Below are 27,474 nucleotides of genomic sequence, written 5' to 3'. Positions count from 1 at the left end.
CCACTGAAGGATCGCTAAGCAAAGTTACAAAATCATCACCTGAATATTAATGGTAGTCCGGGAACCAGACCTGTAAGGAGAAGCAGCTTTACACCGTGTAGAACTTGCAACAAAATTGTTATTGGGGACAGACTCATCCTGTCCATTTGTGAGTGTCCATTCCTACCCTCTCAAAGTTCATTCCAGTCTGCCTGGATTAGACCCCCAAATCATAATTCAATCTATGAACATCCAGGGCATTTGCAGTCCTTCAGACCAACATAAATCACGAAAATAGAAATAAATCACATGAAAAATAGGAACAAAGCATTTTCATCTGTGAAAAACGTGTTATGGAATGAATATCCAAAGGACAATCTCATCTAATTTTTAGGAAACACTTCAACATTGTTCTTTTCTAAAAATACTTTTCCTCATACAAAATTGACACAACACTGACATAGCCATCTTCTCAAAATAACCCTCCACCCCTGAAAGCACAAAGAAATCAATAAAAATTATTGAGGAAAACAAAATTATTTCATATATATCAACAAGAGATTCTGCAGAAAAAAAAAGATCCAAAGAAGACTCCCTAGCCAAGGAATGACTTCACTATTGTTATCAATTTCATGTGAAAGCAGTGCTGATCCTATGACTAATTGATGGCAGTATAAAGCCACAGAAAAGAGATAGTCAACATATCTGATAGGGTGATAGCATCTGCTACTAAGGCAAGCAAATATTTAGATGAAAATGGTACTCTGGATTATCATGATAGAATAGAATAGAATAGAATAGAATAGAATAGAATAGAATAGAATAGAATAGAATAGAATAGAAGTGAACAGAAGTGAATAGAATAGAATAGACTATTTCAGTTGGAAGGGACCTACAAGGATCATCTAGTCCAACTGCCTGACCACTTCAGGGCTGACCAAAAGTTAAAGCATGTTCTTAAGGGCATTGTCCAAAGGCCTCTTAAACACTGACAGGCTGGGGGCATCAACCACCTCTCTAGGAAGCCTGTTCCAGGGTTTGACTAACCTCTCTCTAAAGAAATGCTTCCTAATGTCCAGTCTGAACCTCCCCTGACGCAGCTTTGAACCATTCCCACACGTCCTGTCACTGGGTACCAGGGAGAAGAGATCAGCACCTCCCTCTCCACTTGCCCTCCTCGGGAAGCTGCAGAGAGCAATGAGGTCGCCCCTCAGCCTCCTTTTCTCCAAACTAGAGAAACCCAGAGTCCTCAGCCGCTCCTCATAGGACATGCCTTCCAGCCCTTCCACCGGCTCTGTTGCCCTCCTCTGGACACATTCAAGGACCTTACCATCCTTCTTAAATTGTGGGGCCCAGAACTGCACACAGTACTCAAGGTGAGGCCACACCAACGCTGAATACAGCGGGATCATCACCTCTCTTGACCGGCTGGTTCTGCTGTGTTTGATGCACCCCAGGCTGCGGTTTGCCCTCTTGGCTGCCAGGGCACACTGCTGACTCCTCTTGAGCCTGCTGTCAACCAGCACCCCCAGATCCCTTTCTGCAGGGCTGCTCTCTAGCCACTCCTCTCCCAATCTATACTTGTGTCCAGCATTAGTCCATCCCAGGTGCAGAATTTGGCATTTGGTCTTGTTAAATTTCATGTCATTGATGATTGCCCAATGCTCGAATCTATCCAGATCCCTCTGCAAGGCCTCTTGTCCCTTGAGAGAGTCAACAGCACCTCCCAGTTTAGTATTGTCAGCAAACTTGCTAATGGTGCATTCAACTCCTGCATCCAGATCACTGATAAATACATTGAACAGAACTGGGTCTAGAACTGAGCCCTGAGGAACACCGCTGGTGACCGGTCACCAGCCAGATGTAGCCCCATTCACTACAACCCTTTGAGGTCTGCCCTCCAGCCAGTTCTTCACCCAGTGCACCATAAACCTGCTCATCCCACAGTTGGACAACTTGTCCAGAAGGATGCTGTGAGGGACAGTATTAAAAAAAGCCTTACTAAAATCCAGAAAGACTACATCCACCACCTTCCCTTCATCCACTACGTGGGTGACCTGATCATAGAAGGAGATCAAACTGGTTAAACAGGACTTTCCCTTTGTGAACCCATGTTGACTGTGCCTGAGGATTGCATTGTTCTTTAAATGCCTTTCAATAGCACCCAGTATGATCTTCTCCATAATTTTTCCAGAAACTGAGCTTAGACTCACAGGTCTGTAGTTCCCTGGGTCTTCCCTCATGCCCTTTTTGTAAATTGGAATAACGTTGGCTACCTTCCAGTTAGCAGGGACCTCCCCAGACTCCCAAGACCTTTGGCAGATGATCAAGAGGGGTCCTGCCATAACATCCGCTAGCTCCTTCAGTACTCTGGGGTGAATCCCATCCGGCCACATGGACTTGTGAACATTCAGCTGATACAGCTGGTCCCTTACTATTTCAGTGCCCACAAATGGAAAATCACTGTTCCCACACTCGTGGTCCTCCGACTCAGGGGACCGGGCAGCCCAAGGTCTATCAATATTATTAAAGACTGAGGCAAAAAAAGCATTGAATGCCTCCGCTTTGTCTTCATCCCTATTAGTCAGATGACCATCTTCAACAAGTATCAGTCCAATGTTTTCCTTGGACCTCCTCTTGCTATTAACATACTTAAAGCCTTTCTTGTTGTCTGACACAACACTGGCCAGTTTCAACTCTAATTGAGCTTTGGCCTTTCATGTCTTCTCCCTGCATATACGAACCACAGCTCTGTAACCTTCCTGCGAAGCCTGACCTCGCTTCCAGAGATCATACAATTTCTTTTTCCTCTTGAGCTCCACGAGGAGTTCCCTCTTCAGCCAAGCTGGTCTTCTGCCCCACTTGCTTGACTTTTGACACAGTGGAATTGCCTGCTCCTGTCCTTCTAAAAGGTGGCTCTTAAAGGCTGACCAGCACTCGTGGACTCCTAAGCCCTCAAAAGCAGATTCCCAGGGGACTCTGCTAAGTAGCTCCCCGAGTAGCTTAAAGTTTGCTCTCCTGAAGTCCAGGGTAGCAACTCTGCTGTCCGTTTTTCTCATTACACTGAGAATTTTAAACTCAACCATTTCATGATCACTGTGGCCAAGACAGCCACCTACCATCACATCTCCCATGAGTCCTTCTCTATTCACAAATAGCAAGTCCAGGAGGGCATCTTTCCTAGTTGGCTCACCGAGTACTTGTGACAAGAAGTTATCTCCTACAAACTCCAAGAATTTCCAAGACCTGCTTGTCACAGCAGTATGGCTTTCCCAGTTGATGTCTGGGAAGTTGAAAACTCCCATAAGGACAAGGGCTACCGATCCAGAGATTACTCCTAATTGCCTATGGAATAACTCACTGGTGCTTACATCCTGGCTGGGCGATCGGTAGTAGGCACCCACTGCAACATCTCCTTTGTTTTCCATCCCCCTAATCCCCACCCAGAGGCTCTCAACCACATCATCGCTAACTGTAAGGGCTGTACAATCAAACCTCTCCCTTACATACAGTGCGACACCTCCACCTCGCCTGCCCTGCGAATCCCTCCTGAACAGCCTGTAGCCCTCCATCCCAGCACTCCAATTGTGAGACTCATTCCACCAAGTCTTGCTAATACCAATGACATCATAGCTCTGGGAACTGACCAACGCTTCCAGTTCATCCTGTTTGTTTCTCATACTGCGTGTGTTGGTGTACAAACATTTCGGATACGCTCCCGAGCCCTCTGTGCTCCCAGGAGCAGTGTAAATGCTCCCGTTAGCATTGCCATCCTCAGGCGATGCCATGCCAACCCTTGGCTTACCTACTGCAATCCTGTTGGTATCCCCTTCCCCCATCGATTCTAGTTTAAAGCCCTCTCAATCAGTCCCACCAGCTTACACCCAAAGATGCGTTTTCCCCATTGGGACAGGTGGATCCCATCAGGCCCCAGCATACCTTGTGCCTCAAAGACTCTTCCATGGTTATAAAACCCAAAGTTTTGATGATCCTGTACCAAAATAAGTGTCAAGTATCCTTCTAGCATTTGCCTAGGAATATCCATGCTCACTCTTTTTCTTCCCTCAGCTACTCTTATATTTTACTCACAGCCCAAATCCTTCTCTGTTTTCTGTCCTGATTCTTTCTCTGCCTTTCTTTCTATCATTTTTTGCTACCCATATTCACATTGAATAAAATCAGTCACATGATTAGCCCTCGTGTAAACTCCATGGTACAATATATGTAAATATTTTTCAGTATGAATGAGGTCAAAATATGTCCCTTTAGTTCACTGTTCACTCTTTATCACCCACATTCATTGTGCATTATTCCTGGACTTTGCTTCCTTTTTTCTATTCTCACGTATGGTCATTTACACTTCCTTTTTTCCCTTTGTTACCTTATCTTATTCTTCCATTCCATGTTCTTGCTCATTTTCTTCTGTCATTTCCTACTTCTTTCTACCCCCACTATAACTCTTTGTTGCCACCTTGCTTGTTATTCTTTCTCTGGTTTCAGTGGTCTAACTTGCAAGTAAGCAGGAGCCTGGTCCTGCAAAGATGTGGAGGCCTGGGGTGAGTACTGTCAGCTGGTTGAATAGACAGCCTAATACACTTCTTTCAACTACTCTGTCCCTCTGACCTGTTAATATAAAAAAATATAGTGGGACAAAAGTCTAGGACAGACAAACAACTTTGGTATAAAATGGCTTTTGTTGTGGTATGCTTTAATCTGATAAATTATTACAGTGAGCTGCAAAAGCATAAATCCCACACAAACAGTGTCTATGATAGGGAGCTGTACTTGTGTAACTACAAGGATGTAGGACTCTCGAGCATTTTACTCCTTCCTGTTGTCTCTACTACTCTGTCACTAATTTGTTCCAGTCACTCATTAATACTCTTAATCCCCCCAAACCAATTTCACCTGACCAATTGTTTCTTTAATTCTAGCAGCTCAAAATCCAGAGGACATTTTTTTCTGCAGCTCTTACAATGATAAGCAGATGCTGGTGGTCTATGTCTTATACAACTTCCCTCCTCAAATTTTGTGTGGCAATTATTGTTAGACACCTTTGCCTGTAAGCACAATGGAGAGGTGGGTATATTTTGTCACTAAAATTTCACAACTGGCTTGTGCCAACTGAGGAGAGATGCTAGGACACAAAGTATAGAATTACAAGAGTAATTCTTATTAATGCACATGAGGTGTCCCATTCAAATTGGGGCACCCTGCATGCGGTTTTACACAGGGTTCTTATACCTTTCAAGCGTTCAGGTACAACATGATTTGACCAATTGCTACTTAACACACACACTACTGTTTTGCAAAGCAACTATAATTCTGTGGCGTCATCATCCATCTGCTTCTTTCTTGATCTAGATGTCCCAGGAGTCGGTCTTGCTACAGTTCCTTATCTGTGATGCCAGATAACGGGAGGGTTTCACAGAGGTGTCGGAGGGGCTGGGATGCTGGCGTGATCTGGGCAGTCCAGGGGTACCCTTTGTTCTTCAGGGCGGGGGCTGTTGTCCTCCTCCTTGCAATGAGCTGGGGTCCTTTTGTCATGTTTACTTAACCATGACTGCAGTATACAATGTAAACTATATATATCTTCTAAAGTTCATACAATTTCATACTATAAAGACTAATTGGTACAATAGTTAGGGAATGAGATATTCCTAACAATTTACAATGTGGCTTGACTAAGAAGCACTCTGAGTGCTTGACATTAAACACTAAAAGCCCCCTTGGGTTACACACGAGTCGATTTACAGGATTAGTCATATATTTATAAAGATAAACATGTATCAAAATCTGAAAAATTTGGGATTATACTTGAGTAGCAACAACAAAAGTCTTTAAACTTTGGGGTACTTAAAAAACAAGTAATAAATGGTAGCAGTGGTTTCTCTCTTCCTATCACCTCTCAGGAGCATGCAATTATTTGAAATGTACCTTTTAAAAAATCTTTAGGTTTGGGTTTTTTTTTTTAGCTTTTCTAAGACATACTGTTTTGATTCAGTATCCCTACTGTGATAGGGAACACACTCTCAGCTTGTCCCTACCCTTCCTAGCTGTGCTAGAAGAAGGGTTTGAGCTTTGATGCTCAAGGAATGTAGGAGCTGAGCAGATTTTTGTGGGAGGACAGACATAGGTGCTGAAGTAGTTTGGGGCCTGAAAGAACTAGCATGTGCCATAGCTTGGGGGGGTACTTGTGCGTACTAAAAGAGGATTTGAAGCCCAGCACGAAGGGGTCTAGGTGGAAGGGCCCATGAAGTGGCCTCTGAGGTGGTCAGAGGGCTCAGGGGTGAGGGTGTTGCAAGCGCTAAGGCTTGGTGTGGGCCCCCACATAGTGCAGGGTGTGTGGAGCATCTCCAGTGAGCCAGAGGAGGCACAAAAGGGGTGGCAGACCCTAAGGTAGTTTGGGGCTGGGTGTCAGGGCCCTGCAGCTGCTGAGAGGACTTCTGCAGGGAGTGGGGTCACTGTGGACGCCGAGGGCAGTCGGGGTGGAGGGGAGGGGGTGGAGGGGAAGAGGTGGACGGAGGCAGCCGCAGGTCCGCTCTAGATCCCAGGAGGGTGGCAGAGGCAACTCCGTGCCGGCTGCGCCCCCAGCCTCCGGGGGATGGGGGGCGCAGCGCACTCCACAGCTGGTTGAATGGGCTAGGGGTGGGCAAGGGGTGCCGGGGGGGGCGGCAGGCGCGGTGGCCTGTGCAGCTGGCTGAACAACGGGGAGACTAGGAGCTGGTGGTGCTAGCTGCGGAATCCAGTCCGCACTTTCCCTCTCTCCTTCGTGCTCTCCCTCGCCGGTAGCAACGGAGGGCGGGTAGCGCGCGCTCGGAACAGCGAGTTGTTTAAAATCCTTCTAGAACCGTTTCTAATTCCCCCTTGCACCGGGGAAGAGAGAGCGCAAGCGGGGGAGGGGAGGGAGGAAGAAGGAGGAGGAGGAGCCGAGAGGGTGGGGAGAGCGAGAGGGAGGAGAAGGAAGTAGTCTGTCCTGTTCTCTGCCTGTCAATCACCGCGCGAGGGGTGTGCCCTCCTGCGCGGCGGGCCAATGGTGTGTGTGTGTGGCAGCGTCTCCATGGTGACGGGGCTGCTCCCGGAGAGGCTGTGATGGGTTGACAGGTGCGTGACAGTCGGAGCTCTCTGCAGGCATGTACGGCAAAGGCAAGAGCAACAGCAGCGTCCCGTCCGACAGCCAGGCCAGGGAGAAGTAAGTACAACCTGCCTGACTGGGCGCCTACACACGCACGTACCTTGCACAACGTAACTTTCCTGCTCGCGGGTGATATGGCCGGGTGCGCGCTCCGGGAAAGGAGGGGGGAGCCCGTGGGGAGCGGAAGGGACCGGGCGGGAATGGGCCGGGGCGGCGGGAGGCAGGGAGGAGTTGGGCCGCGGGGGCCCTGGCTCTCGCACTGCGGTGGGCAGGGAGGCCCGACACGGGGGCTGGGGGCGATGTGGAGGGAGGCGATCGAGGCTGCCCCCTGCGCCGCGGGCGAGAAGGGCTCGGGAAGGGGTCCCTCAGCACCCCGCGGCGGGAGAGGTGGCGGGACAGGAGGGGCCGGCAGGGGCTGGGTGAGTGGGAAGGAGGGAAGCATAGGTCGTGCTGGCGGAGACCATCGCCCTCCCTTCCCCCGCTCCTCAGCGCGGCGGGATGGGTCAGGGAGGGCGACCGTTGAGCTATCGGCGCGCTAGGGCGAGGACGGAGGAGTGCACTTGGGCGCCCCTTCCTCCTGGCCCCAGCGAGGCCAGGAGGTGTTTGTGGCAGCGCAAGGTTTTGGGACAACTTTGATAACAAAGAGCCTTAGCCTGGCTGCTGGGGACGGTGCTGCCGCCGGGTGGGGGCGGGGGCGGGGGCATCGGGAGCCTCCCGCCGCTGCTTTATAACTCTCTGGCTCTCAACTTTTCATCGGGACCGCGTATCTTCCTGCCTCCTCCCCGTTTGTCTTCCTCTTCTCCGCCTGGTGGCCCTGCCGGTCGTGTCCGGGCCTGGGGTGCGGGCAGCGGCCGGACCGGGGAGGGGGCACGGAGTGAAGTGCATTGTTCTCCGGAAGTTAAAATGGGGTTACTGCAAGCAGAGGGGGGGATTACTTGCGAGGGATGTTGTGTTTCAAGAGACAGGGGAAAGCAGTGGTGTGTTCATCGTTTCGTTTATTTTTCGTCTGTTAAAAAAATAAACCAGCAAAGGTGTTAGAAGAAAGCAAACGATCGTCGTGTGTGTGTGTGTGTATGTGTGTGTGTGTGTAAAAGGGACACCAAACGCTAGAACTTTGTCAAAATTGGCTAATGCTGAAATAGTCTGCAAGAACTACTTTTTAGGTGTTGGCACTGTGATATGAAAAATATAAATAAAATCTGCTAAAACCATGTAAGGATTTCTTTATTTAAACATACACAGGAGGAAAAAAAAAATAAAAGACTTCAGACTGGTAGAAACTTGACAGTGCACATGAGAAATGCTGAAAACTGATAATGTAGCACATGCAGTCAAATGCCCATAGTAAATATAGTGGCAGTGGTGGGACAATAAACAGTGTTGTTTGGTTGAGCGGGGTTTTAGGATTATTTCCTTCAGATATTATAATGTTATACATTACTTGCAGATATAGTAGGTGCAAAATAATTGGAGGGAAAAATGTCTTTCGAGTAGTGTCTCTTTAAGTTCGCTGTAGTTGCAGCTTTGCTTTGCATTACTGAGATTGGTTTAGCACAGGTAGGAGCTGATGGTTGTGAAGGAGGAAAAGTCAAATACAGTGAAGGAGGAAGGAGGAGGACCAGGCTTTAGCCTGGTCAAGGCTACTGAGTCAGTCTGCTGCAGCCTGTAGAAGGTTGAGAGAGGCTGTTGAGAGGGTCAGGTGACCTCTAACAGAAAATATGTTTGCACGTGTCTTCAGCAAAAATAGTATTGCTTCAGAATTGCATTTAACATGACAATGAATAGTCCAAACATGAGTGATGAGTTTTCATTCAGGCAGTTTGTCTTGAACCTTCAACTAGAAGTGCTTTGGGTTTGCATTTTTGGGATTTTTTTTGGTTGTTTTTTTTGTTTTGGGGGAGGTGGGTTTTGCTACAGTATTTTAGGGACTAGATAAGAGAACGAGATTCATCTGACTGGACAAACAGTAGCCCTATAGGTTTATTTTAACTCCACTTTGCAAAGTCTACCTGATACAAGCTATACACAAAACTCTCTTGATTCTAGGGCTGAAATATTAAAATATTTTCACTCTTTTTTCTTTTTAGCTGACTTTTCTTCCTGAGTCCTGCTGACATTTTTCTTAGGGTGCAACAGCTCTCAATCCTGACATGCAAGAAGTCAGGCAGGGGAGGCAGGAGGCCAGCTTGCCTAAGTCAAGACCTCTTAGCCAAACTAAAACAAAAAACCAAAATGCATAAGCAGCGGAGGCAGGGATATACATTCTGGGAAGATTATAGGGATATGGCCTGGGAGTGCAGGGAGGGGATCAGGAAAGCCAAGGCACAGCTGGAGCTGAACTTGGCTACGGACATAAAAATCACAGAATCGGAGAATCATTTAGGTTGGAAAAGACCTTTAAGATCATCGAGTCCAACCATTAACCTAACACTGCCAAGTCCACCACTATACCATGTCCCTAAGCACCACATCTACACGGCTTTCAAATACCTCCAGGGATGATGACTCAACCACTTTCCTGGGCAGCCTGTTCCAGTGCTTGACAACCATTTCAGTGAAGTAAAATTTCCTAACATCCAGTCTAAACCTCCCCTGGCGCAACTTGAGACTGTTTCCTCTCCTCCTATCACTTGTTACTTGGGAAAAGACACTAACACCCACCTCCCTACAACCTCCTTTCAGGTAGTTGTAGAGAGCGATAAGGTCTCCCCTCAGCCTCCTTTTCTCCAGGCTAAACAACCCCAGTTCCCTCAGCCGCTCCTCATCAGACTTCTGCTCTAGACCCTTCACCAGCTTCGTTGCCCTTCTTTGAACACACTCCAGCACCTCGGTGTCTTTCTTGTAGTGAGGGGCCCAAAACTGAACACAGTATTCGAGGTGTGGTCTCAGCAGTGCTGCGTACAGGGAGATGATGACTTCCCTACTCCTGCTGGCCACGCTATTTCTGATACAAGCCAGGATGCTGTTGGCTTTCTTGGCCACCTGGGCACACTGCTGGCTCATATTCAGCTGGCTGTCAACCAACACTCCCAGGTCCTTCTCTGCCAGGCAGCTTTCCAGCCACTCTTCCCCAAGCCTGTAGTGTTGCATAGGGTTGTTGTGACCCGAGGGCAGGACCTTGCACTGAGCCTTGTTGAATCTTGTACAATTGGCCTTGGCCCATTGATCGAGCCTGTCCAGGTCCCTCTGTAGAGCCTTTCTACCCTCAAGCAGATCAACACTCCTGCCCAACTTGGTGTTGTCTGCAAACTTACTGAGGGTGCACTCGATCCCCTCGTCCAGATCATTGATAAAGATATTAAACAGAACTGGCCCCAGTGCTAAGCCCTGGGGAACACCACTTGTGACTGGCTGCCAACTGGATTTACCTCCATTCACCACAACTCTTTGGGCCCGGCCATCCAGCCAGTTCTTTACCCAGCGAAGCATGCACCCGTCCAAGCCATGAGCAGCCAGTTTCTCCAGGAGAATGCTGTGGGAAACGGTGTCAAAGGCTTTACTAAAGTCCAGGTAGACAACATCCACAGCCTTTCCCTCATCCACTAAGCGGGTCATCTTGTCATAGAAGGAGATCAGGTTGGTCAAGCAGGACCTGCCTTTCCTAAACCAATGCAGACTGGGCCTGATCACCTGGTTATCCTGTACGTACCATGTGATGGCACTCAAGATGATCTGCTCCATTACCTTCCATGGCGCCAAGGTCAGCCTGACAGGCCTGTAGTTCCCCGGATCCTCCTTCCGGCCCTTCTTGTAGATGGGTGTCACATTTGCTAACCTCCAGTCAACTGGGACCTCCCTGGTTAGCCAGGACTGCTGATAAATGATTGAAAGTGTCTTGGTGAGCACTTCCTCCAGCTCCCTCAGTACCCTTGGGTGGATCCCCTCCTGCCCCATAGACTTGTGTGTGTCTATGTGGTGTAGCAGGTTGCTAACCATTTCCCCTTGCATTATGGGGGCTTCATTCTGCTCCCCGTCTCTGTCTTCCAGCTCAGGGGGCTGGGTACCCCAAGAAAAATTGGTCTTACAATTAAAGACTGAGGCAAAGAAGGCATTAAGTACCTCAGCCTTCTCCTCATCCTTTGTCTAAATTCTTAGAGTGCTGGAAAAACTGCATAAAGAGAAATGATCTTGCTAAAGCATATAACACTATGCTTTATCATCTTTAATCACATATTTGAAATTTGTACATCATATTAGATCATACTACATTAGAGAGACGCTCAAACTGGTTTGGATTTGTTAGAATCATCTCATATATTTCCTTCCATGCAGGACCTAAGTGTAGTGTTTCTGTATACAAACATCTTCACTTACTTGAAACATTTGACAATTAAGAAAAGAGAATACCAGTACAATTCTGCTGAACTCTTGTAGATACTATAGTTGAACATTACTTATTCACACAAATGCTTCAGACAGTTGAAATTTACTTAATTTTATGAACTGTGTTACTTTAAAAAACAGACAAAAGATCATTCTGCCACTAGAAAACACTCATACTTCAAACACTTCAAGCAGTGACATTCATGGAGTCTAAATAACAAATATAAAATATTAAGAGGCAGATCACCTATGAGTTGGAAAATTACTATTTACTGAATCTGAAACTTTGAATGTGAAGAAAAAAAATCTAGACTATTATGTAATGACGCCTCAATATCTTTATTGGAGGAATGTCACAGAGTAACTTATGGGTTAAATCAAGTCACTGAATGTTATGATCCTGCCCTACTATTTTATAGAGACAATTTCTGGCTCTTATATGTTGGATGAAAAAACAAGCAGAACAAATGCTGAGAAATTTCCCATGCTAAACAGCAGGTTGAGGGAAGAGGAAATGGCAAGCCGGGTCCAAGGAGCACCTCTGAGTAGTCAGATACATCATAAATTAGTGTGGAGTACATGGCATTTTTATCTTATGGTTCTTATAGCCATAATATTGTGGAGCAAACAGGGTTCAAAGATGACCTCAATACTTAAGGCAGTTTACGTGTTATTCCAAAAAGCAGAACATCTGGCCTGTCCTCTTGGAATGTTCCTACCATATCTCTTGAAATGTTCCTATCATCTCTCCCGTGATATTTCAGGATTTAGATACAGTTTGCAACCCTGCAACCAAATCAATAAAAAATTATCACCAAAATATTTTAAGTTTTTTGAAGGATGGGAGATTGTTTATGTTTGTTTTAACTAAAAGATCTGCTGCTAGCTTAAGAGTACAGGTTCCACTGTAACATGGTTAAAAAAAATAACACTACAGAGCTAGCATCAGGAGAAAAAAAAGTGCAGCTTCAGCATGTGCATACATGTGCTGGTTTTGGCTGGGATAGAGTTAATTTTCTTCACAGTAGCTAGCATGGGGCTATGTTTTGGATTTGTGCTGAAAACAGTGTTGATAACACAGGGATGGTTTAGCTATTGCTGAGCAGTGCTGACACCGAGTCAAGGCTCCTCACCCCACCCCACCAGTGAGCAGGCTGGGAGTGCACAAGAAGCTGGGAGGGGACACGGCTGTGACAGCTGACCCCAGCTGACCAAAGGGCTATTCCATACCATATGGCGTCATGCTCAGCAATAAAACTAGGGTGGAGGTTGCCGGGGGGGTGGCTGCTCAGGGACTGGCTGGGCATCGGTCGGTTGGGGGTGAGCAATTGTTTTCATTTGCATCACTTGTCTTTCTTGGGTTTTATTTCTCTCTCTTTGTTATTTTCCTTTTCATTACAATTATTATTATTATTATTATTTTATTTCAATTATTAAACCGTCTTTATCTCAACCCTCGTGTTTTCTCACTTTTACCCTTCCGATTCTCTCCCCCATCCCACCAGGGGGGAAGTGAGCGAGCGGCTGCATGGTGCTTAGTTGCCGGCTGGGTTTAAACCACGACATCCAGTTACACATTTCTACAGATATTAAGTCTCAAAGTGTAAACATCTCTCTTCTATAAAGAATTAGATGTACAGATAGCAAAATTGTGGCATTGAATTTGAGTAGCTGCAACAGAAGTCAGAAGCATCCTTTCATATCTGTCTGTCAAGCATATTACTGTTACTAGAGGCATATTTTCATATTTCTCACACTGTTCATCTTCTGAAGCTTTCCTTTATGTCTCCTAGCTTTGTATTTTCTTATGTAGGCTGTCCTGTGTGGAAGCACTACTCTCTGTCAAGTACTTTTACTACTCCATCCCAGAAAAATCAACTTCCATTTATATTATTTTATAATATGCATATAACACAAAGGAAAAACAAAGTTAATTCCACAGGACATGAAGTTTCTTTAAGTTTCTAAAACATCCTCTCCATGTGTAATACTCTATAAATATTTTATTAACACTGGCATCATCACAGAAGGGTTTTTTATTTCTTTATAAAGAAGGAGCAGAGCAGAATGGAGCATTTCCCCTACTATATCACAGTTGTAGGAGGCTCCAACAGTTCTGTTGTCAAAGAAAGAACACTGCTGTAACAAGCTATTGAACAGCAATTTACCGAGTTTTAGAAAGTTCTTGCAGAGGATGCAATAAAAATCAGACAAGTTTTCACTATATTACTCAAAGGCCTTGAAACTGTGTATTGTTTAATCTGCCCTGAAATGTAAATTCAAGGCAGATTAAACAGTACACAGTTTCAAGAGGGTTTAGTAATAAACAGTTAAAGGAGCTGAACAGTTCAAGAGACTGTCAGTGAGAGTCATAACCTTCACTTCTAAGACACTTTCAGATTCAGCAGAGGAGCTTTATTATTCCTCATACACCTGATGTAATTTCATTAACTCATCCATACTCCCTCTATAAATAGCTTTTATCAACTCACACACACACCTCAAATCAAAGGATTACCTACTCTGAAATAATTGGAGCCTTCCATGACTAGCCCCCTATTCTTTGACAGTTGGGAGAAAAGAACAGTAAATAAAATATTGAGCATTTCAAAATCAAAGGGGTTTTCTTGTTTTATCAAATCTTTCTGTTATAATTTAAAATATTTGATAAAGCACCACAACTTTTATAGTCCTAGCATTGGGTGGAATCTTTACTTTCACTCTCATGAATCACTGAATATTTATGACACAATCATACAGGCCATCAGCCACATGATCCATTTTGTCCTGAGACTGTCAAAAGACAACATATTTATTAAGGAATTATAGTTCCACTTTTGCACTCAAATATTTTCTTCAGAAAGCACAGCCCTTCTTAATGAAAGACTGTGATACACCAATATGACAACACAGGCAAGCTTATGTTGCCATTGATTTTGATGTAACTTTTTTTTAAAACCAATAAAAAGTGGTAGACTATTAGTCTTGGAGATTGTTTCTATGAGCATTAAGTTAATTATTACAGAAAATACACGACAGATAATATTATCTTTCTCTAACTACTAGTAAAAATACTTAATCCCAAGAATGGAACATTATTAATTTTCCAAACTCATTAAATGAATTTCAAAATACATCTGCTAGTAAGAAGACATTTTTAATATCAATATTTAAAAAAAAAAAAATTTACATGTACAACCATGGGATTTACATATACCGATAACATATGACTTACCGTATTTTCAAAATACTGGGTCCTTTCTAGAAAACTTACAAGGATTTTTTCTAAAAGGTGAAATCACTCCCAAAAGTAAGAAGCATTGCAAATAAAATGAAAGTAAATATAAAACACAGGATACTGTGTAATCAGTACTTTCTTCCCATTACATTAATTTCTTCTTCATGATTGAAATTCTCTCTTTCAAAGAAAAGTCTTTTCTTTAGGAATAGGAGATAGGAAAGAAACAAAAAGGCTATAAACTATTCAGAAGGGACAGGCAAGAAAGGAGAGGTAGGGGAGTTGCCCTCTACACCAAAACCAGGATTGATTGCACAGAGCTATCTTTGAAGAACAGCAATGCACAGGTCAAGAGCTTACGGGTGAAAATTAGAGACCAAGCTAACAAAGGGAACTTTATGGTTGGTGTCTACTACAGGCCACCCGATCAAGAAGAGGAGGTTGATAACGAGTTCTTTCTTCAACTGCAGGAAGCATCACGCTTGCAGGCCCTGATCCTGCTGGGGACTTCAACCACCCGGACATCTGCCGGAAAAGCAGCACAGCAAACTGCAAGCAGTCCAGGAAACTACTTGAGTGGGTTGAGGACAACTTTGTAGTACAGGTGATGGAGAGCCCAACCAGAGGAGAGGCACGGCTGGACCTGTTGCTTGCTAATGCGGAAGAACTTATCGGAGAGGTCAAGACTGGAGGTAGCCTGGGCTGCAGTGATCATGCCCTGGTGGAATTCTCAGTCTTGAGGGGTACAGGACAGGTAAAAAGTAGAGGCAGGACCCTAAACCTCAGAAAGGCAAACTTTTGGCTGTTTAGGGCGCTAGTGCAGTTGGGAAACTGCCCTCAGAGGCAAAGGAGCGAATGAGAGCTAGGAGATATTTAAAGACATTTTTCTTAGGGCACAAGAGCTCTCAATCCTGACATGCAATAAGTTGAGCAGGGAGGCAGGAAGCCAGCTTGGCTAAGACCTCTTAGCCAAACTAAAACACAAAAGCAAATGCATAGGCATTGGAGGCAGGGATACACATCCTGGGGAGATTATAGGGATATGGCCTGGGAGTGCAGGGAGGGGATCAGGAAAGCCAAGGAACAGCTGGAGATGAACTTGGCCAGGGACATGAAAAATAACAAGAAGGCATTAAGTACCTCAGCCTTCTCCTCATCCTTTGTCACTATGTTTCCCTCGCATCCAATAAAGGATGGAGATTCTCCTTAGCCCTCCTTTTGCTGTGAGTGTACTTATAGAAACATTTTTTATTGTCTTTTACGGCAGTAGCCAGATTAAGTTCTAGTTGGGCTTTGGCCCTTCTAATTTTCTCCCTGCATAACCTCATGACATCCTTGTAGTCCTCCTGAGTTGCCTGCCCCTTCTTCCAAAGGTCATAAACTCTCTTTTTTCCTGAGTTCCAGCCAAAGCTCTCTGTTCAGCCAGGCTGGTCTTCTTCCCCGCCGGCTCGTCTTTCGGCACATAGGGACTGCTTGCTCCTGCGCCTTTAAGATTGCCTTCTTGAAGAATGTCCAGCCTTCCTGGACTCCTTTGCCCTTCAGGACTGCCTCCCAAGGGACTCTGTCAACCAGGCCCCTAAACAGGCCAAAGTCTGCCCTCCGGAAGTCCAAGGGAGCAGTTCTGCTGACCCCCCTCCTTAATTCTCCAAGAATCAAAAACTCTATCATTTCATGATCGCTGTGCCCAAGACGGCCTCCAACCATCACATCACCCACAAGTCCTTCCCTTTTTGCAAACAACAGCTCCAGCGGGGCACCTTCCCTAGTTGGCTCCCTCACCAGCTGTGTCAGGAAGTTCTCTGCCACACACTCCAGGAACCTCCTAGACTGTTTCCTCTCTGCTGTATTGTATTTCCAGCAGACATCTGGTAAGTTGAAGTCCCCCACGAGAACAAGGGCTAGCGATTGTGAGACTTCTCCCAGCTGCTTATAGAATATTTCATCTGCCTTTTCATCCTGGTTGGGTGGTCTATAACAGACTCCCACCATGATATCTGCCTGGTTGGCCTTTCCCCTGATTCTTACCCAATAACAAGAAGGGTTTCTTCAGGTACACAGGACAACAAAGGAAGATGAAAGAAACTGTACCCCCCCGATGAGCGAAACGGGAGACCTGGCTACAACCGACATGGAGAAGGCTGAGGTACTCAACGACTTTTTTTTTTTGCCTCCGTCTTCACCGGCAAGTGCTCTAGCCATGCCGTCCAACTCGCAGAATCCAAAGGCAGGGACTAGGAGAATGAAGTACTGCCCACCGTAGGAGAAGATCAGGTTTGAGACCATCTAAGGAACCTGAAGGTGCACAAGTCCATGGGACCTGATGAGATGCATCCGAGGGTCCTGAGGGAACTGGCAGATGAAGTTGCTAAGCCACTATCCATCATATTTGAAAAGTCACGGCAGACTGGTGAAGTTCCCAGTGACTGGAAAAGGGGAAACATAACCCCCATTTTTAAAAAGGGAAAAAAGGAAGACCCAGGGAACTACAAGCCGGTCAGTCTCACCTCTGTGCCCGGCAAGATCACGGAGCAGATCCTCCTGGAAACTATGCTGAGGCACATGGAAAACGGAGAAGTGATTGGTGACAGCCAACATGGCTTCACTAAGGGCAAATCATGCCTGACAAATTTGGTGGCCTTCTACGACAGGGTTACAGCATTGGTGGATAAGGGAAGAGCAACTGACGTCATCTACCTGGACTCGTGCAAAGCATTTGATACTGTCCCGCACAACATCCTTGTCTCTAAAATGGAGAGACATGGATTTGATGGGTGGACCACTCGGTGGATAAGGAATTGGCTGGATGGTCGCACTCAAAGAGTTGCGATCAATGGCTCGATGTCCGGGTGGAGACCAGTGACGAGTGGTGTCCCCCAGGGGTCCGTATTGGGACCAGTATTATTTAACATCTTTGTCGGGGACATGGACAGCGGGATTGAGTGCACCCTCAGCAAGTTTGCGGATGACACCAAGCTGAGTGGTGCAGTTGATACTCTAGAGGGAAGGGATGCCATCCAGAGGGACCTTGACAGGCTAGAGAGGTGGGCCCATGTGAACCTCATGAAGTTCAACAAGGCCAAGTGCAAGGTCCTGCACCTGGGTCAGGGCAATCCCAAATATGGATACAGGCTGGGCGATGAGTGGACTGAGAGCAGTCCTGCGGAGAAGGACTTGGGGATATACTGGTGGATGAAAAACTGAATATGAGCCGGCAATGTGCGCTAGTGGCCCAGAAAGCCAATCGCATCCTGGGCTACTTCAAAAGAAGTGTGGCCAGCAGGTTGAGGGAGGTGATTCTCCCCCTCTATTCCCTTCTCGTGAGACCCCGCCTGGAGTACTGCATTCAGCTCTGGGGCCCCCAGCATAAGAAAGACGTGGACCTGCTCGAGCAGGTCCAGAGGAGGGCCACAAAGATGATCAGGGGCTGGAGCACCTCCCCTATGAGGGCAGCCTGAGAGAGATGGGGCTTTGAGCAACCTGATCTAGTGAAAGATGTCCCTGCCCATGGCATGGGCGTTGGAACTAGACGATCTTTAAGGTCCCTTCCATCCCAAACCATTCTATGATCTATGGTCGTAAAGCACATAAGGATTTTTATTCTCTATAAAATATTAATAATAATTTTCAAGGCAAGCCTGCCAAAGTGACCTATTTCTGAATAGTAGCTGCACTCCTAAGTAAAGTTATGGGGTGGGGGGTCCTGCTAGATGATGCTGTTCAAGTTTTACATACACTTTGTCTCCCACTCATTATAACTAACAGCTGAAAAAATTAATTGCTCATGTATAGATTATCTTATATAAAACACTTAAATGGATTGATTTTAAATCATGGGCTAGTCTAGTGAGGAGTATTTTTCAAGTCTGGAAAAGGTGTGTGTGTTTTTTGGATTTTTTTTGTTTGTAATCAAGGATGTAATATATTTTACAGACTGATCCAGTGCCAAATACGTTTGTAGTGTAGTATCTCACTTTAAGCTGCCTTTAATATTTGTCTTTTGAGGTTAGGTAATTTCTATTAAATAAAATGAAGATGTTTTGTTAAGTCACTTACAGAAGCCTCTGGCAATTTTTCAGTTCCAAAGATGGCATTCATTTGATGGTCTTTCTCTTTGTCCCTCCCATAGGAGTTTGGAACTCCTAACATTTTATTGAGTGGCAAAACTCTATGAACTTTTAATCTTGAAGAAAGAAGGATCAGACCATGCAAATTTTATATCCATTTATATACCTTTTTAAACAGCACTTCTATTGGCATTCTCAAATAGTAATATCTGTAGATATAAACAGTGTTTAAAGTTAGAAAAAAATATAAAAATAGTTAAAAAGACATGTGTTATAACAAAAATTAATTTCTGAAGGGATTAGCTGTTTTTCTATCTTTGTCTTTGTCCCTCCCATGTGACCATGTTATAACACATGTCTTTTTAACTATTTTTATATTTTTTTCTAACTTTAAACACTGTTTATATCTACAGATATTACTATTTGAGAATGCCAATAGAAGTGCTGTTTAAAAAGGTATATAAATGGATATAAAATTTGCATGGTCTGATCCTTCTTTCTTCAAGATTAAAAGTTCATAGAGTTTTGCCACTCAATAAAATGTTAGGAGTTCCAAACTCCTATGGGAGGGACAAAGAGAAAGACCATCAAATGAATGCCATCTTTGGAACTGAAAAATTGCCAGAGGCTTCTGTAAGTGACTTAACAAAACATCTTCATTTTATTTAATAGAAATTACCTAACCTCAAAAGACAAATATTAAAGGCAGCTTAAAGTGAGATACTACACTACAAACGTATTTGGCACTGGATCAGTCTGTAAAATATATTACATCCTTGATTACAAACAAAAAAAATCCAAAAAACACACACCTTTTCCAGACTTGAAAATACTCCTCACTAGACTAGCCCATGATTTAAAATCAATCCATTTAAGTGTTTTATATAAGATAATCTATACATGAGCAATTAATTTTTTCAGCTGTTAGTTATAATGAGTGGGAGACAAAGTGTATGTAAAACTTGAACAGCATCATCTAGCAGGACCCCCCACCCCATAACTTTACTTAGGAGTGCAGCTACTATTCAGAAATAGGTCACTTTGGCAGGCTTGCCTTGAAAATTATTATTAATATTTTATAGAGAATAAAAATCCTTATGTGCTTTACGACCATAGATCATAGAATGGTTTGGGATGGAAGGGACCTTAAAGATCGTCTAGTTCCAACGCCCATGCCATGGGCAGGGACATCTTTCACTAGATCAGGTTGCTCAAAGCCCCATCTCTCTCAGGCTGCCCTCATAGGGGAGGTGCTCCAGCCCCCTGATCATCTTTGTGGCCCTCCTCTGGACCTGCTCGAGCAGGTCCACGTCTTTCTTATGCTGGGGGCCCCAGAGCTGAATGCAGTACTCCAGGCGGGGTCTCACGAGAAGGGAATAGAGGGGGAGAATCACCTCCCTCAACCTGCTGGCCACACTTCTTTTGAAGTAGCCCAGGATGCGATTGGCTTTCTGGGCCACTAGCGCACATTGCCGGCTCATATTCAGTTTTTCATCCACCAGTATATCCCCAAGTCCTTCTCCGCAGGACTGCTCTCAGTCCACTCATCGCCCAGCCTGTATCCATATTTGGGATTGCCCTGACCCAGGTGCAGGACCTTGCACTTGGCCTTGTTGAACTTCATGAGGTTCACATGGGCCCACCTCTCTAGCCTGTCAAGGTCCCTCTGGATGGCATCCCTTCCTCCAGAGTATCAACTGCACCACTCAGCTTGGTGTCATCCGCAAACTTGCTGAGGGTGCACTCAATCCCGCTGTCCATGTCCCCGACAAAGATGTTAAATAATACTGGTCCCAATACGGACCCCTGGGGGACACCACTCGTCACTGGTCTCCACCCGGACATCGAGCCATTGATCGCAACTCTTTGAGTGCGACCATCCAGCCAATTCCTTATCCACCGAGTGGTCCACCCATCAAATCCATGTCTCTCCATTTTAGAGACAAGGATGTTGTGCGGGACAGTATCAAATGCTTTGCACGAGTCCAGGTAGATGACGTCAGTTGCTCTTCCCTTATCCACCAATGCTGTAACCCTGTCGTAGAAGGCCACCAAATTTGTCAGGCATGATTTGCCCTTAGTGAAGCCATGTTGGCTGTCACCAATCACTTCTCCGTTTTCCATGTGCCTCAGCATAGTTTCCAGGAGGATCTGCTCCGTGATCTTGCCGGGCACAGAGGTGAGACTGACCGGCTTGTAGTTCCCTGGGTCTTCCTTTTTTCCCTTTTTAAAAATGGGGGTTATGTTTCCCCTTTTCCAGTCACTGGGAACTTCACCAGTCTGCCGTGACTTTTCAAATATGATGGATAGTGGCTTAGCAACTTCATCTGCCAGTTCCCTCAGGACCCTCGGATGCATCTCATCAGGTCCCATGGACTTGTGCACCTTCAGGTTCCTTAGATGGTCTCAAACCTGATCTTCTCCTACGGTGGGCAGTACTTCATTCTCCTAGTCCCTGCCTTTGGATTCTGCGAGTTGGACGGCATGGCTAGAGCACTTGCCGGTGAAGACGGAGGCAAAAAAAAAAAGTCGTTGAGTACCTCAGCCTTCTCCATGTCGGTTGTAGCCAGGTCTCCCGTTTCGCTCATCGGGGGGGTACAGTTTCTTTCATCTTCCTTTGTTGTCCTGTGTACCTGAAGAAACCCTTCTTGTTATTGGGTAAGAATCAGGGGAAAGGCCAACCAGGCAGATATCATGGTGGGAGTCTGTTATAGACCACCCAACCAGGATGAAAAGGCAGATGAAATATTCTATAAGCAGCTGGGAGAAGTCTCACAATCGCTAGCCCTTGTTCTCGTGGGGGACTTCAACTTACCAGATGTCTGCTGGAAATACAATACAGCAGAGAGGAAACAGTCTAGGAGGTTCCTGGAGTGTGTGGCAGAGAACTTCCTGACACAGCTGGTGAGGGAGCCAACTAGGGAAGGTGCCCCGCTGGAGCTGTTGTTTGCAAAAAGGGAAGGACTTGTGGGTGATGTGATGGTTGGAGGCCGTCTTGGGCACAGCGATCATGAAATGATAGAGTTTTTGATTCTTGGAGAATTAAGGAGGGGGGTCAGCAGAACTGCTCCCTTGGACTTCCGGAGGGCAGACTTTGGCCTGTTTAGGGGCCTGGTTGACAGAGTCCCTTGGGAGGCAGTCCTGAAGGGCAAAGGAGTCCAGGAAGGCTGGACATTCTTCAAGAAGGCAATCTTAAAGGCGCAGGAGCAAGCAGTCCCTATGTGCCGAAAGACGAGCCGGCGGGGAAGAAGACCAGCCTGGCTGAACAGAGAGCTTTGGCTGGAACTCAGGAAAAAAAAGAGAGTTTATGACCTTTGGAAGAAGGGGCAGGCAACTCAGGAGGACTACAAGGATGTCATGAGGTTATGCAGGGAGAAAATTAGAAGGGCCAAAGCCCAACTAGAACTTAATCTGGCTACTGCCGTAAAAGACAATAAAAAATGTTTCTATAAGTACACTCACAGCAAAAGGAGGGCTAAGGAGAATCTCCATCCTTTATTGGATGCGAGGGGAAACATAGTGACAAAGGATGAGGAGAAGGCTGAGGTACTTAATGCCTTCTTGTTATTTTTCATGTCCCTGGCCAAGTTCATCTCCAGCTGTTCCTTGGCTTTCCTGATCCCCTCCCTGCACTCCCAGGCCATATCCCTATAATCTCCCCAGGATGTGTATCCCTGCCTCCAATGCCTATGCATTTGCTTTTGTGTTTTAGTTTGGCTAAGAGGTCTTAGCCAAGCTGGCTTCCTGCCTCCCCTGCTCAACTTATTGCATGTCAGGATTGAGAGCTCTTGTGCCCTAAGAAAAATGTCTTTAAATATCTCCTAGCTCTCATTCGCTCCTTTGCCTCTGAGGGCAGTTTCCCAACTGCACTAGCGCCCTAAACAGCCAAAAGTTTGCCTTTCTGAGGTTTAGGGTCCTGCCTCTACTTTTTACCTGTCCTGTACCCCTCAAGACTGAGAATTCCACCAGGGCATGATCACTGCAGCCCAGGCTACCTCCAGTCTTGACCTCTCCGATAAGTTCTTCCGCATTAGCAAGCAACAGGTCCAGCCGTGCCTCTCCTCTGGTTGGGCTCTCCATCACCTGTACTACAAAGTTGTCCTCAACCCACTCAAGTAGTTTCCTGGACTGCTTGCAGTTTGCTGTGCTGCTTTTCCGGCAGATGTCCGGGTGGTTGAAGTCCCCCAGCAGGATCAGGGCCTGCAAGCGTGATGCTTCCTGCAGTTGAAGAAAGAACTCGTTATCAACCTCCTCTTCTTGATCGGGTGGCCTGTAGTAGACACCAACCATAAAGTTCCCTTTGTTAGCTTGGTCTCTAATTTTCACCCGTAAGCTCTTGACCTGTGCATTGCTGTTCTTCAAAGATAGCTCTGTGCAATCAATCCTGGTTTTGGTGTAGAGGGCAACTCCCCTACCTCTCCTTTCTTGCCTGTCCCTTCTGAATAGTTTATAGCCTTTTTGTTTCTTTCCTATCTCCTATTCCTAAAGAAAAGACTTTTCTTTGAAAGAGAGAATTTCAATCATGAAGAAGAAATTAATGTAATGGGAAGAAAGTACTGATTACACAGTATCCTGTGTTTTATATTTACTTTCATTTTATTTGCAATGCTTCTTACTTTTGGGAGTGATTTCACCTTTTAGAAAAAATCCTTGTAAGTTTTCTAGAAAGGACCCAGTATTTTGAAAATACGGTAAGTCATATGTTATCGGTATATGTAAATCCCATGGTTGTACATGTAAATTTTTTTTTTAAATATTGATATTAAAAATGTCTTCTTACTAGCAGATGTATTTTGAAATTCATTTAATGAGTTTGGAAAATTAATAATGTTCCATTCTTGGGATTAAGTATTTTTACTAGTAGTTAGAGAAAGATAATATTATCTGTCGTGTATTTTCTGTAATAATTAACTTAATGCTCATAGAAACAATCTCCAAGACTAATAGTCTACCACTTTTTATTGGTTTTAAAAAAAAGTTACATCAAAATCAATGGCAACATAAGCTTGCCTGTGTTGTCATATTGGTGTATCACAGTCTTTCATTAAGAAGGGCTGTGCTTTCTGAAGAAAATATTTGAGTGCAAAAGTGGAACTATAATTCCTTAATAAATATGTTGTCTTTTGACAGTCTCAGGACAAAATGGATCATGTGGCTGATGGCCTGTATGATTGTGTCATAAATATTCAGTGATTCATGAGAGTGAAAGTAAAGATTCCACCCAATGCTAGGACTATAAAAGTTGTGGTGCTTTATCAAATATTTTAAATTATAACAGAAAGATTTGATAAAACAAGAAAACCCCTTTGATTTTGAAATGCTCAATATTTTATTTACTGTTCTTTTCTCCCAACTGTCAAAGAATAGGGGGCTAGTCATGGAAGGCTCCAATTATTTCAGAGTAGGTAATCCTTTGATTTGAGGTGTGTGTGTGTGAGTTGATAAAAGCTATTTATAGAGGGAGTATGGATGAGTTAATGAAATTACATCAGGTGTATGAGGAATAATAAAGCTCCTCTGCTGAATCTGAAAGTGTCTTAGAAGTGAAGGTTATGACTCTCACTGACAGTCTCTTGAACTGTTCAGCTCCTTTAACTGTTTATTACTAAACCCTCTTGAAACTGTGTACTGTTTAATCTGCCTTGAATTTACATTTCAGGGCAGATTAAACAATACACAGTTTCAAGGCCTTTGAGTAATATAGTGAAAACTTGTCTGATTTTTATTGCATCCTCTGCAAGAACTTTCTAAAACTCGGTAAATTGCTGTTCAATAGCTTGTTACAGCAGTGTTCTTTCTTTGACAACAGAACTGTTGGAGCCTCCTACAACTGTGATATAGTAGGGGAAATGCTCCATTCTGCTCTGCTCCTTCTTTATAAAGAAATAGAAAACCCTTCTGTGATGATGCCAGTGTTAATAAAATATTTATAGAGTATTACACATGGAGAGGATGTTTTAGAAACTTAAAGAAACTTCATGTCCTGTGGAATTAACTTTGTTTTTCCTTTGTGTTATATGCATATTATAAAATAATATAAATGGAAGTTGATTTTTCTGGGATGGAGTAGTAAAAGTACTTGACAGAGAGTAGTGCTTCCACACAGGACAGCCTACATAAGAAAATACAAAGCTAGGAGACATAAAGGAAAGCTTCAGAAGATGAACAGTGTGAGAAATATGAAAATATGCCTCTAGTAACAGTAATATGCTTGACAGACAGATATGAAAGGATGCTTCTGACTTCTGTTGCAGCTACTCAAATTCAATGCCACAATTTTGCTATCTGTACATCTAATTCTTTATAGAAGAGAGATGTTTACACTTTGAGACTTAATATCTGTAGAAATGTGTAACTGGATGTCGTGGTTTAAACCCAGCCGGCAACTAAGCACCATGCAGCCGCTCGCTCACTTCCCCCTGGTGGGATGGGGGAGAGAATCGGAAGGGTAAAAGTGAGAAAACACGAGGGTTGAGATAAAGACGGTTTAATAATTGAAATAAAATAATAATAATAATAATAATTGTAATGAAAAGGAAAATAACAAAGAGAGAGAAATAAAACCCAAGAAAGACAAGTGATGCAAATGAAAACAATTGCTCACCCCCAACCGACCGATGCCCAGCCAGTCCCTGAGCAGCCACCCCCCCGGCAACCTCCACCCTAGTTTTATTGCTGAGCATGACGCCATATGGTATGGAATAGCCCTTTGGTCAGCTGGGGTCAGCTGTCACAGCCGTGTCCTCCCAGCTTCTTGTGCACTCCCAGCCTGCTCACTGGTGGGGTGGGGTGAGGAGCCTTGACTCGGTGTCAGCACTGCTCAGCAATAGCTAAACCATCCCTGTGTTATCAACACTGTTTTCAGCACAAATCCAAAACATAGCCCCATGCTAGCTACTGTGAAGAAAATTAACTCTATCCCAGCCAAAACCAGCACATGTATGCACATGCTGAAGCTGCACTTTTTTTTCTCCTGATGCTAGCTCTGTAGTGTTATTTTTTTTAACCATGTTACAGTGGAACCTGTACTCTTAAGCTAGCAGCAGATCTTTTAGTTAAAACAAACATAAACAATCTCCCATCCTTCAAAAAACTTAAAATATTTTGGTGATAATTTTTTATTGATTTGGTTGCAGGGTTGCAAACTGTATCTAAATCCTGAAATATCACGGGGAGAGATGATAGGAACATTTCAAGAGATATGGTAGGAACATTCCAAGAGGACAGGCCAGATGTTCTGCTTTTTGGAATAACACGTAAACTGCCTTAAGTATTGAGGTCATCTTTGAACCCTGTTTGCTCCACAATATTATGGCTATAAGAACCATAAGATAAAAATGCCATGTACTCCACACTAATTTATGATGTATCTGACTACTCAGAGGTGCTCCTTGGACCCGGCTTGCCATTTCCTCTTCCCTCAACCTGCTGTTTAGCATGGGAAATTTCTCAGCATTTGTTCTGCTTGTTTTTTCATCCAACATATAAGAGCCAGAAATTGTCTCTATAAAATAGTAGGGCAGGATCATAACATTCAGTGACTTGATTTAACCCATAAGTTACTCTGTGACATTCCTCCAATAAAGATATTGAGGCGTCATTACATAATAGTCTAGATTTTTTTTCTTCACATTCAAAGTTTCAGATTCAGTAAATAGTAATTTTCCAACTCATAGGTGATCTGCCTCTTAATATTTTATATTTGTTATTTAGACTCCATGAATGTCACTGCTTGAAGTGTTTGAAGTATGAGTGTTTTCTAGTGGCAGAATGATCTTTTGTCTGTTTTTTAAAGTAACACAGTTCATAAAATTAAGTAAATTTCAACTGTCTGAAGCATTTGTGTGAATAAGTAATGTTCAACTATAGTATCTACAAGAGTTCAGCAGAATTGTACTGGTATTCTCTTTTCTTAATTGTCAAATGTTTCAAGTAAGTGAAGATGTTTGTATACAGAAACACTACACTTAGGTCCTGCATGGAAGGAAATATATGAGATGATTCTAACAAATCCAAACCAGTTTGAGCGTCTCTCTAATGTAGTATGATCTAATATGATGTACAAATTTCAAATATGTGATTAAAGATGATAAAGCATAGTGTTATATGCTTTAGCAAGATCATTTCTCTTTATGCAGTTTTTCCAGCACTCTAAGAATTTTCCTTTCAAAATTAAGTAATGCAAGAATATTGAATCTTAGCTTATTTTCTGGGTTAATTGTCCTAAAACATCATGGTTGCTATGTTTATTTTATAGTTGACATGACCCCATTCTGCTGGCCTTCTTTATTCTTCTGAGTACAGAAGGCAGTTAAATGTAGGAGGATGCTGCTTGCATTTCAGTACCTTGCCTTAATGATGTGCATGTGTGTACCTGCAAACCAAAACAAAGCTGTATTTGCTCATTTGACTAAGTCACTTTCAGTTTGAAAAATATGTAAGAAATAATGGTACAGTTCAGATCTTGGAATCTTGTTGGCTACAAGATTCATTTTGGATTAGAACCAGTGGAAGAAAATATCTATAACCTTTCAATCCCTGCGGTATCTGTGTTAGCAGCCTTCTAGAGGAGCATCCCAGTTGAGAGGAAAAGTTAGCCTTGGCAGAAAGCTCCAGAGCAGAAAAGGAGCAATCATTTACTCAGTTTGCTCATTTACCTTTCTCTGAATACCTTCAAACTCCACAGGTCATACTTCAGGGCAGGAGTACTGCATATATTACAAAACTGTTGTAGT

The 27,474-nt window shown here is 44.2% G+C and overlaps 1 protein-coding gene across 2 annotated transcripts in view; it reads left to right on the top strand.

Moving 5' to 3' along the window:
- Positions 1-7,070: 7,070 nt before the first annotated feature.
- LOC140650494 (single-stranded DNA-binding protein 2-like) overlaps positions 7,071-27,474 on the top strand; it is a 227,020-nt gene continuing 206,616 nt past the window's right edge. For both annotated transcript variants that reach the window (XM_072858846.1, XM_072858845.1), the window contains exon 1: positions 7,071-7,171. In XM_072858846.1, coding sequence (XP_072714947.1) covers positions 7,113-7,171 — 59 coding nt within the window. In that variant the 5' untranslated portion in view covers positions 7,071-7,112. The remainder of the gene's footprint in view (positions 7,172-27,474) is intronic.

The sequence above is a fragment of the Ciconia boyciana genome, chromosome 4 (genome assembly GCF_034638445.1).
Source record: "Ciconia boyciana chromosome 4, ASM3463844v1, whole genome shotgun sequence".
NCBI classification, from domain to species: Eukaryota; Metazoa; Chordata; class Aves; order Ciconiiformes; family Ciconiidae; genus Ciconia; species Ciconia boyciana.
The sequence above is the reverse complement of the archived record's forward strand: the minus strand, read 5'-3'. Positions and strand labels throughout refer to the sequence as shown.